This window comes from Trichoplusia ni, chromosome 4, assembly GCF_003590095.1.
Source record: "Trichoplusia ni isolate ovarian cell line Hi5 chromosome 4, tn1, whole genome shotgun sequence".
Lineage (NCBI taxonomy): Eukaryota > Metazoa > Arthropoda > Insecta > Lepidoptera > Noctuidae > Trichoplusia > Trichoplusia ni.
Genome location: NC_039481.1, coordinates 12,756,789 through 12,769,721, shown reverse-complemented (window position 1 = coordinate 12,769,721; position 12,933 = coordinate 12,756,789). Strand labels below are relative to the sequence as shown.

General features: G+C 36.2%; 1 protein-coding gene across 3 annotated transcripts in view; it reads right to left on the bottom strand.

Moving 5' to 3' along the window:
* LOC113493070 overlaps positions 1–12,933 on the bottom strand; it is a 57,295-nt gene that overhangs the window by 2,620 nt on the left and 41,742 nt on the right. Inside the window, exons 1-2 of one of the 3 annotated variants that reach the window (XM_026870876.1) lie at positions 3,577–3,900; positions 910–1,166 (exon numbers count right to left, since the gene is read on the bottom strand). In XM_026870876.1, coding sequence (XP_026726677.1) covers positions 910–1,166; positions 3,577–3,579 — 260 coding nt within the window. In that variant the 5' untranslated portion in view covers positions 3,580–3,900. Of the gene's footprint in view, positions 1–909; positions 1,167–2,185; positions 2,496–3,576; positions 3,901–12,933 lie in introns of those variants that run through there. The other 2 variants (XM_026870875.1, XM_026870874.1) reach the window with 2 other exon arrangements.

The window sequence follows — 12,933 nt, the reverse complement described above, 5'->3', positions numbered from 1 at the left end:
ATTCAGAATTTCATATATTTATTTTAGTAACGATACAAACAACGACATAAACGACACAACTTAAACGAAGAACTATAATTTAAAACGTCACTTAATTTGTAGTTAATTATTACTATAACAGTTTTAAAACAATACATAAAACATGAATGATTAATTTTCTTTTAAACCAAGTCGGGGCAGTTAAGCCCGCGCCTTAATAAAGACTCGTCCTACAAAAATAGGTAATAAAACTAAAGGGTTCTTACATTCATAAAAATATACTGCTTAACAACCGTAACGGTGCGTTAATACCCGGTAACAAGTATTTACCCCGAGCGATCTACTTCTAACTGTCAACACAGAGTAACACGATACATATGGTCAATAAAGCTAAGAGGACTCTTAAAAAGTTTTTTTAATTTTTATTGCCGCCATGTTTACGTGACGAAAATAACCCGTGCCGGAAGAAGGGACAAAAGTGGATCTTTTTCGGTATACCGGCCGGTGGTCCGCCGAGCACCGGCACGAACGACCAATATTGAAGGGTTTTCGTTTGACCGATGGTGTGTTAAAAATAGTTGATTCGATGAAAGGGTTTTGCTGAATTCGTAGTGTGAAAAAGTTGAAATGATTTTGTTTTAGTTGTTGCCTTTCGATTCAGGGGGGGATATCTAAGTTACATGCGAAAAACTGTTTCAGGGAAACACTACAATATTTCATGCCTAGCAAAGCATTACCTACCACTTAAACACTTATAATACGAATTTTTCAGGTAACCTGGTGGTAAACTGGTATAAACAGAAAACAAAAGTTGTCGAAATTCGAAGTCGTGAATTCTTTAATTCTCAAAGCAAAGTCCTATATCGCGTACCAAAAAGTGTCAATGAGTTTTTAGTGATTGCATGCCATTATAAATTTATAGTTACTTACTTTGAATATCCTTTGGGATGGCACGCCTGCAGCGCGGCAGGCCTGGCATCATCATCCAGGACGAGCGTGGTCCGGAGCCCCGCGGCCCTGACGCGCACCTCCATGCTGAGGTAGAACAGCCTCGGGTCGCGGTGCCGCATGCGGAACTTCCCCAGCAGCGTCGCCACCACCTCCTGAGCGCGGGTGCCCCATGTCACCGACAGCGTCTTGTACTCGATGTCCGGTCGGAGGCAACGCGCGTACACTTTTATCGTCGTCTGTGGAAAAGAGAATTTATGATGAGTGAAAGGATTCTTAAATCGAAAAGACGTTTTTTAAACTTAAAACACAGGTGATACTATTGATTTGAAAAACTTTCAGCCAAGCCTTTTCCCAAATATTGGAGTCGTTCAGTCCTTCGAGATTTATAGAAATATCATGGGTAACGGTGAAAGTATAAAAAAAAAACAAGGTACCAAATGCTGCAACGAAACAAAAACGCAATGACATGTACGCTATATTAATTGTTTTTTAATGATTGCCGGATATTTAGGGTAAATATAGTTGAATCTACCCACTACCCGTCATGCATGGCTTGGTTGTTACCCAAATAATAAATAAATGTTATTACTAATACAAGGAAAAGTGAACAAGTGTATCCTGTCTGTTGGTCAACCATGTCGTTGTTGGGTGTTCAGGTGTTCTAGAGTAATAGCTTTTGCATTTGTTTTCCGCAAAAAATACTTCATTATTTTCGGTTATGATGTTGTTCAGCTATTTTTTCGCATAAATCGCTACTGATAAATTTTGGATTATAGGTCATACAACAAATTTTGAGCTGTTATTGATAAGAGGCGCAAATATATCTGACTTCCGTTTAAAAGACTTATCCGGGCAAACTAAAGATTGTTATTTTATCGCTATACAAACATGTATCGTTGTAGATTGGTTGTAGACCAAAAGGTTTTACCAATAATGTACAGAATTTCGCTTGATTGACAAAAATGCGTTATCAGACATCGAATAAAAATTCTACTGAAAGTAATTTGAAAATATCAAACTCTCGAAACCAAAATCACAGAACAAAATTATAGTCACAAAACGAGATAGTCGAGTATAGTAACCAACACCAGTAAAGGGTATTATTCTATGTAACAGAATGCAAAGATTGCAGAATATCCAGTTCCCACGCGAGTTCTCAACACAACAATCGCACTACACAAAAAGAAATGAATGAAAGTCACATTCTTTCAAACTTTTAAGACTATAAGAATATGTGAAATGTTGAATCGCTTACATGAATGTTATGGGGGTGTAAAGCTAGGCGCAATCGCGGGGCCGGTACTGGCGCGGACACAGCCATGACGCGTGCGTACGAGTCGACGCGCGGGCGACACTGAGCTTCGAGCCTTGAGCTCCACTACACTACACCACTGTACGGGGGTTCGATTGCAAGCATCTGTCGCTAACTTCCTGAGAACAGGACACCGGTGCGGAATGCAGGGGCTTTATCCAGGACATGAAGCTCAGGAAAGCTTAAAAAAGTAATCACGGAAAAAGAGATGTGTAAAAAGTTTTATGTTTTTTTGGAAGATACACGACCATGTGAAAAAGCAAAAATTAAAAATGAAACGTGTCGCAATTAGAATTGTAAAGTATTTTGTAAGTAAGTTATAAATAAATAAGTTATGATTTATTTTACTGTTATAAAATTATGTGTAAACGACAGATAAAAAAACAGCCTTTCAGAATTAAAACTGAACTCGTATAAAACCCTAAAAAATTCGCAGTTCATATCGATTATGTAAAACAGGAGTTGTAACAAGAGCTGCGCTGGCGCCGGAAGCTCCCAGCCCCCGCACAAAGGGTAAGCCGACACCTGTCCCCTCACGGAAACCGATGCGACTTCCAATCGATTGTGCTCACCATTTCGAAATATCGCTGACGTACCGTGTGAAGGTTTGAACACAATTTGCAAGTGGCCAGGTGCTTTTAACCTTGGTTATTATTTATGTGGGACTTTTACGATTCCTTGAAATCGGGGGCCTTCTGTCAAGATATAATTATGTATATGAGAATTGTTGTCGAAAATTCTGTAACGCTTGAGGAAACGAATAAATTTATTTAATAGGAAAATATTAATGGGGAAATTTATATTTCAGTAAATTGGCGTAAAATAAAATATATTAATAACAAAACTGTAAGAGGGAAGTTCGCTAGCGACCACGATACATTTATTTACACGGAGCATTCTAAAACTACAGTAAAAATCCAACGGCTATTGTTCTAACGTCACGTCCTAGGTTCTCAGTATCTTCACGTATTAACATACAATGCACAGGCATTCATATCATACATGAATGAAACCCTAACAGTCTGAAAGTAACCGAATCGGAATTCATTCGAACGGCAAGGAAAGCACCGGTAAAAGTGGTCATCATTCGACAGCATCCATTGAACTTGAACTGGTGACAACACGAAGGAAACGCAAAAACAGCCACCGGACGGCCGAGGAATGCGGTACCGGCCGGCCGAACCTGGCCAACGTAACTCCAACCGCGACAGAAAGCTAAAACTAATCACGCCTTCACTATCTAGCCTTAGCTCTAAGACCACTAGCGCCACTGCAATGTCAAGTTACATTGGTATGCGACAGGTTAGAAAATGCGGTAATAAAAAGTTTCATACCATGTATTAGACATCCTTGTCACAAGGTTGTTGGCTATGGCCATTTGTTAGTGCATGCTTGAGTTTTAACGAGCAAGTCTTTAGAACTTGTCCGGTCCAATCTCCTGTTCCGTTGTTAACATGAGAACATGTCACAACATCCGCTCGATTCTTTTGTACGGTGTTTGTTGATGGTCGAAAGCGATGGCGCAGCGGGTGGTGATGCGCGCAAATGTATGTCTCCAAAAGAAATATTTATTACTAAATAAATTATCACCATGTTATACTTTTGGAAAGATGGCATTCAACGTGGCAATGCTGCCAGCCTTTTGGGCACACTCTCAGTCGGCAGCGATGCCGATGAATTTTTTGATGCCTTAATTTTATCATTGTTTATGTTTTTTTAGTACATAGCAAATGATTGTACTGTAAATATTTAACACTGTAGTATCAATAAAAGTTTTTGGAAAGTAGATACAAAACTGTGGCTATAAGTTTCGTTCCAAACAAAAAAAAGCTATATGTTGCCCCAAAATTGTTCTTCCGTTCACCATCATTTATCTTCAAATGTGATAATATCTCTATCACACAACAATCATGTGGTAGCTCCCATTATAAAACAATAAGTCCAAAAAGACCACGACTGGTCCTTTGCCTCAAATTGCCAGTAATGTGACCGCATCGCCCGCAGCGTTGACTCCCGCGCATCTAACAGCGTCTGGCGCACGCGCAGTACTCAACATTGTTAACTTAGTTCGTGTGTGTGTACATAGATGGCGTTGTGTGCCCGCTATTAGTTTAATGGAAATTGATGTTGTGATGGACGGCTGACAAGTATAAAGTGAATTGCTAGTCTATATTCATTAGACTCAAAAAGTTGCATTTGAGCTGTTTAAACATTTAATTTTCTACTGATAAATGTAGTCTGTCTGTCGTGATATTGTAATCGCATAGGGAAATGTCAAGCTTGTGAAAGGTATTTGGATCAATTACATTTTTCTATAGGTCAACCACATTGCAATTGTTGGGTTTTTCTTAAACGGAATTCACAAGAACTGATGACAAATTGTATTATTTAACAAGCCTTGATAGATCAGGATTATGAGTAAATTAAATTCAAATTCAATACTGTACTAAAAAAGAATTGCTTACACTTTGTATTCTAATCAAGAGTTTATTTTAAGCAATAGGTAATCTAAAATAGAATAAAATGTTAGGTCAAGAGAAAGGAAAACAATAAAGCCCTGTCGCTATGCTACCATAATCGCAGCAACTTAAGTAGTTTAGCAGCTGTGTAGGCCGTGCAGTACATTACAAATCGTTCGATAACATAATGATGTTAGCACTATTCGTGACAGCGACACGTGTCGGCTAACAACTGATCTGCCCACGCGCCGCCTTCATTACGATACACCTGCAATAGGCGGGTTATCTCAGGACTAACGTTTATGCAATTACTACACTAATTATTATAGCTTCTATTTCAACTGGTTGTCTTACGTGGTTATTCATATCTTAGCACCTTTTTCTATTAGATCTATTGGATTTTTTTAAAAAAGGGGAGTTGGCTTTATTACCCCAAAGTTATACTTAATTGGTCTTTCTAATATTACTCACGCTTATTTCAGAAAAAGCTCGCGTTTTTTTCCGCTATGGTTCTCAAAAGTACAAAGCTACGCAAAAACGTCTACTCCAAAGTAAAATTAAATGAAACTATTGTATTATATTATTTATATAGAGCTCTAGCCCGGTACCGAAAGACCACTTATAATAACGAGTACAACAATCCACATTGTTACAAGTACCAAACTTATCAGATGGTCTACTTGTTCGATCCATAACGGTACCAAATTGTCGGCTACCCTCCGGCCGATAGTTCCAAACTAGAATAACAACAAACAAACAGGATAATACAAACCGTTATCAGTAATTCGGTAGCCAGCCATGTTGGCTTAGAAGAAATAATTATGATGTTTGAGATAAATTATTTCCTAGAAAAAATATGTCGTTACTAGTCGAGCAAGATTCGAGTTACAAAATCAATCGACAACAGCAATTAACATAGTTTCAGAAACAAAAAAATAGACTGTTTACATATATATTAAACCTTTGCGATATTCTTCTATGCCCTTATCATCTACTTAAATTTAAGGGTAAACAAAACTTCATCTATTCAATTCGGTCTTTAAACACAGACGCAGACGGATTAACATTCAAATATTGGATGCGGTCATTCACACCGATTAAGCTTTCGAAGTAACCCCATGAGTTGGGCAGTCAAATACTGCGGCTGAGCAATTGTCTGGCTACTGCGAGAGCAAACATCCGCTGCGCAGGCGACGGGCGCTGCGCACGCGCCGACGACCCTCGCCCATTGAGAGACCAGTCAATAAACTAGTACTTATTGGTAATTGTAGAGCTTTTTACTTTTAGAGAATAGAAAAAATATAAGTAGAGACGTTTTTAGAGTAAAAAGTAGAACGCTGTATGCACGTCCAAAATGCATTTTCAGTAAAAACCAAACCTCTCAGATACATGGATTAATAGACATCTAGGCAACCAAGTTTTTAACATTGCACTAAGCTCTATTTTCAATAAAGCTTCCATTAATTATATATAATATTAAAGAGTTGACGCTACCGTCGCGGGCGTAACGTAAGGTGATTTCGTCAAAAAATATGCTCACTGAAATATGTCTGACAGTCTAATGTAGAAAATTGGCCAAAATGTTTTCCTGTCCATTACTCTGTCTGTGTGATCATAAACTAGATAGACGGCAGCAGAATTTCATTGAAAACTTCATAGTGGCGCGATGTGGAGTTGATGAAGAGGCCACGAAAGTAGCGAGCTTTAGAATAAATATATTTCACATTTCACAACGCATCAAGAATTGTGGAACTTGTAACATTAACGATATGAAATGTAGAGCTAAAACAGCTTTAAAGGAATATAATTTGAAATTTCGACACAAATTTAAATAATATAATATAATATAATATATCCTGGGACAACTCACACACGGTTATCTGATCCCAAGCTAAGCAGAGCTTGTGTTATGGTAACCAGACAACTGATAAACTTACTTATATATTTCTAAATACAAACATATTATAGATAAATTTCACCCAGACACCAGAACAAATGATCATGCTCATCACACAACATTTGTCCTGGGCGGGAATCGAACCCACGACCTCTGGTATAGCAGTCAGGGTCACTAACCACTAGACCAACAGGCCTGTCAATTTCTAAGTTACTTCTTATTAATATTAATATTTAGCAGTTAAGAATATCATGTAACTATCAAATTCTAAATGGTCATCTCTCCTTTATCTATGATAACAAAAAAAGCGTAACTTAACCGCTAACCTTGTGTCTCCAGCCACAGGACGCCGCTAAATTGGGTTGAATGAGGTGTGACGTTAACAGCAGGAAATTAGGAAATGGGAAGCACGGCCAATCGTGACGGTCTCTCCGGGCCGGTTATAGACCGGAGCGGCAATGCGGCACGTGTATCCGGCGCCGCGGCCGGACCGATTCTTACCTAATTAAACTTGATTAGACCGATTTTGGAGGATTTCATGCGGGTGATTGATGATTTTAAACGTTTAAGGTGAGTGAGCTTTATTAATGGATTTTTAGTTAAGTTCATAGTTAGATTATTTAATAAAAAAGAAATAAGTCATTTAATCGTCGTTAATAATATTTTTTGAACTGTAGTACATGGATTATAGATTAGTAATAATATTTTATGTATGGTGAGCTAGAATTTGACGTAAACATGTGGGCTGTCAATACCATAGTTATAATAGAAATTCCTGCAATATTGTATACCCATATGACGGAGTGCAGCGACGAGTTAATAGTGAGCTGCCCACGCGCACCATAGTTAACCTAAATCTTTCAATTGCCTCCAAGATTGCAGTGGCGATACATTCCGATTCTACAGATAGGTAGCTACAGTTCAAAAGAAACTACCGTAAGTAAAATATATAAAAACCAAAGCGAGTTGTTTATGGAACTTGGGTATAGTCTGAAACTTTCATTTAATACATATTAAAATAGAAAAAAAATATTAATATGTAAAACAAGTTCAGTGGAAGCGAGATACAAACATAGTCTAATTATCACAGAACTTTACCTATAATACAAATGGTAACACGATTTTACAAGTATAGTGAAAATACTGAAAGCAATGTTTATCTACCATCGCTTAACAAGGAAATCGGCAAGGCCATTAAAATTATTATAATCAGCGGTAACAATTACCGGTAAATAGTGTTGGACACACGGAACAAGCGGCCTACCATTACTTGTCAAGGTAAACTGTAATTGTAAGAGCGGGATAGCGCGCTACATAACGTAGCTCGACGTCTCTTTTCCTCACCTACAATCATACTACTTTAAGAAGAAGTGGTAAGGCCTCTGTTAATTGTTGCGGAGCAGTCATTATATTGTTATTGGACGTGCGTGCCGGCGAAAGCTTGTTATGTGTTGAAAAGAATTCGAATCGATACGTTATAATTATATGATAATGTGTGTTCGGTAATAGGAAGGTATAGTGTTATTAACTATTGTTACGATAGGAATTTTGATCTGTTTTGATTGATCGGGTTTATAAGTTATGCTGTTGCATTTAGTAGATAACTTTAATAGTAGCAGACTTTTCCTCAACAGTCTTATCACTTCGATACCTATCTACTTAATAAATTAAATCTAGATGTTTCACCGTAAAGGATGCCCTCAGTTATACCTAGAAAGCTCTTTCACAGATGATCGTTACTTCACCAAGAGGCCTTGCTTCACGCACTTTCCTTAGCCTTTTTTCTGTAACTCATCATCTATTACTCCCCTAGTAGGCTTAAAACAAAAAGCGATCACAATCACGCTCGACAAAAACTGCGATGATTCCAGTTTAAGATAATAGAGGATGCTGCTATAATTATTTTATTTTTTAACCTAAAATGAGAACTGTTCTTCATGTAATTTAAAAATTGTACAAATAGTTTTAATGTATACATTATATGTATTGTTCACAATTCTTAAAACCAGGTTGTCATTGTACAAAAGACATACGAATAATGGCAAACATAGCTAGTTATTTTATAAACGACGACTGAGTTAAAATAATACCTACCAGAAAATCGATGAAAATAGCATTATTGTATTACGTACCTACTCCTTTCAAACAATTGTTGCAAACTAACAATATTTAGAACGGAAGCTCTATTGTCCCCGAACAAAACGTAACTCAAACAAAAGAATATTCCATATTTTATGAAACTATTCTAAAGCCGTACGCAATCTAAAGTGCCATCACCCGACATTTAACCCTTGTAACAGTGTCACATCTACAAAGATACTAACACCTTTAAAAATATGTATTTTGAGCTTTATTCCCTTATGATAAGGTTAATGATAGCTGATTTCAGTTGCATCAAAAGAAACGTCGCCACACAGGCGCAGTCGAAAAATCGTGATCAAAAATGTAATTTGATTTGTTATGCTCTCGATGTTAATCCGTTGTAATCCTGTTAATCCTATTACTCTTAGTATAAATTATTGCATTAGTAAATCAATTTTGTATGGCAATGCATCACATAATGCATATTTTTCCTGTTCATTAAAAGCTTCCAGTCTTAAAGCTTGTCGTCTTGGTATAGTGTATATATTTAGTGTTAATACTCTGCTGTGGTCCGATGATCGAGAATGCGATATTCGACATAAAAGAGGGTCACTTATATTAGATTCTATTATATAACTGTAATATTTGTTCTTTATCCATAATGAAATCCATTGAAGAACAATTTAAGTTATAAAACAGAAACAAACGCTAAGCACATTACCCTTCAGGCGCATAACATCGGTTAATCCAATTACTGTTTCAAAACACTGAACAGCATCATAAAACAATTGAATTTAAAAATAAGAGCTCTGAAATAGATGAGGCCACTTGAGAACTGACCTAATACATCATGAGTACTATACCAAATCAGTCCAGTAGGACAACTGCGTACAACTTATGAGTTGATACCACCATAGATAGATTAACGTTCAGTATAAAATGTATGCGTTATAAATAGAAAAAGAAAAAGTAAAATCTTATTAAAACATAAATTAAGAGATACAGTCCTTTAGTTTTCTTAATTTTTGGTGCCAAAATGAATATTTAGTTTGGTCCTAAAAAGTATGTTATCTAATTTGTAACACCGATAAAAATATTTAGCAATCATAATAGTCTAAGTTATGACATAAGTTTCACGCATTTATCCATTCGTTCCAGTTTCTTTGATGCGTACAGAGTAATCTAAAGGATTTATCCCTTCTGTGGATCCCTGTTATATCAGAGATCTATTTGAGTTTTATAGGTTTCACATACGACTGACAACTGGAACAACATTGAGGTATGCCCACCGGCGCGGATGGTTCCAGGGAGCATCGTAAACGAGGGCTTTTGATGATAAGTGCTGCTCAACAGATGGGATACTACATATTGTGTGGGTGTTAACAGAAAGTACTTTTAAAAAAGATCTAGTTTTTTGGTATTAGCTGTAATCATTTCATTAATTGAACGTGTAGTCTATACTTAAAATTTATCAAATATACGAATTAAATCGCATCACGTCAACCTTCGCAACCATAGGAATAAAAAAGCTCTACCTCTACCGTAAGTTAATTAACATCTTAAACAGAATCAACTCACCTCGATTCTGTCAAACATAAAGCTACTGAAAATATGCCATACCACCTTTAAACAACCAACCCGGTACATAAAATAACAGGGTCGATCAGGATGTGTTACCGCAGCATATAATTACTCAATCATCTGTCCATCCGTTAGTAACAGCAGATCAAACAATAATTATCAAAGCCTTTTGCTCTCAGCTGCGTCTCACCTGCGTCCATTCAGACACCATTATTACGGGACCATATGCTGACAGCCCTAAATAACCACAAAACAAGGAAAAAAGTCAACCCTTTCGGTCTAGGGTTGGCACTAAGCGGTTTATTGAAATAGATTAGAAAAAGGTGACATTTGCTTTGCCTTCATTTACTTCAACAGATAAGCTATAATTTATTTAAAATGTTAGTCCGTTTGCGCTGTCACTGAGCTGTTACAATTATTAACTATCGACATCATACACAATAATTTATATATCTCAATGCAGTTGGCTATTCCAGATATAAAGGTACTAAGTACGCATAATTTATTTCCAAATCCTTTTCTAAACTATAAGTTCAACCCTATTTTAAAAGACGACGCTTAATTGTAGATGGCGCAAAAAACGCGAAAGCTCGGAGCGTGCGGTGCGCGGGCGCAAGACGGAGCGCACGTGCGCATGCGCGCCAGGTGCGCAGGAAGCTAAGCATGAGCGTCATTATTAAAATCTCGGGGCTTCTGTGTGTCATGGATCATATGGCCTGATTCGAAATAAATTATAGGAAAGAAATGTTGGTTCAAATTACCTTATACATATATCAGTAGTTCAGAACCTAAACACCATTTTATGTATTGAACTTATTAATTAGTTTAGCTATGTGTATGTATAGGTCACTATATAAGTACTGAAGTAAAATTAATTGTAAATAAAGCCTAACAGTTTAAGTCAGTTAACAGCTTTTAAAATGCTACAGGTAATGAAATAATTATGACGCAGTAGTTATAGAAAAAGTTTGTTTTTCTATTTATCGTATTTGTAATTCTGAAAACTGCGGAAAAGTTCTTTTTCGCTTCGCAGTAAAACGTTTAAGATACGTGAAGCGATTTAACAGAAAAACCGCGACTAATGTAACAAAAACTTGTGAAATATTAATAAAATTCAAACAATATCAGTTTTTATATTACTTTGTATAAAGTAGGGCAACAATAAAATTATGAAATGGATGACACCAAAACTTTCTGCGCTCTACTTAAAATGCTGGAGAAAAACTATAGAATAAAAACGATCGAACATAAACCTAAATAACGAATATTATAATATAACGATCGCATAAAATTTTAGTTATTACATTAAATTCCATAAATTATTGTAACACATTTAAATTCACGTAGTCAACGCTCTAACAATGAGATTATGCAGGTACTTTAAGCTTAATCAATTTAATGAGGAACAACGACTAACGCTACATTTTAAATTATATGATATACTCGTAAAGCATTTTGTTTAGGACAAATGACCGACAGTAAATACAATAGACTTTCATCATAGTCGTATCAGAATGATTGCTCGAATTTTTACGACTTTGATTTTAATACAATTTATTTGATGGCCGCCGGCCAGTTGTTTCGAAACATTGTTATCTGTTCAAACCATTATTGTTAAGCGTATACACACTGGACGGTATATCCGATTACGACATAATGATCTTACAATTTATTACCATTATAACGAAGTTGGGTGCACTATGTAGGTCATTTATCTGTATTGGCATTATTGGCTGTACTCGTATGACTGCATGCCTTTGCGTGTCGTATCGGTAATTGATCAGACGTTTGTTTGAGCTGTCAAATTCAAATTTAAATCTCAATGATACTGACACTAGCTGACAAAGACTTCTTTTTTAATTTAAATTACGTAAAGGGAAGCTAAGAGCCGCGATATTGCTGGTTTGGACAAATGCTTCTCAAAACGCATTATGTAATACACACTATCCCACCAAAAACATTAAATGTAAAAAAATGCCAAGTCTCTCGATGCAGTCTTTCCATCGTAAAAAGTTTTGAGATCTCATAGAAGCCAAGTCCTATTCACAATATTTTGTAGTTATAAATCAACATTTAGTAATTGTATCAATAGTTTTCTTTATATTATAATTATAGTGACTTGGCAATGAGCACAAATTAAAAGCTGCTTGATGCCTGGAATTATGTGCAAATGTTACTGACGAGACCAGTGATCAGATTATTTGTTATGTGTGAATCATGATGGTCACTACCGACTACATGCTCCAATACAATAATTAAGAATACCTTACGGGCCATCGCTTTATGAAAGTAAATGAATCGAGAGTATTTGAATAGGACTTGGCTTCTATGAGATCTCAAAACTTTTTACGATGGAAAGACTGCATCGAGAGACTTGGCATTTTTTTACATTTAATGTTTTTGGTGGGATCTCATTTATTTTTTGTAAGTGTATTTCTTTCTTTTTTTTTAGGTGTCATAATTTCTAGGACTTCAGCTACTGCTTTGCTTAGAACCCATTCTCTATCTCTATCTCTTTTGTTTCTTCTCTGAGACTTCGTTACTTCTAATGTAAACAAGCTTAAACTTATATATATATGTATATATATATCTACTAACTTACAAACTATAGCTAAACTAAACTAAATAACACGTAAAGTTCTCCGAATATCAATTATCACTACAATATTATT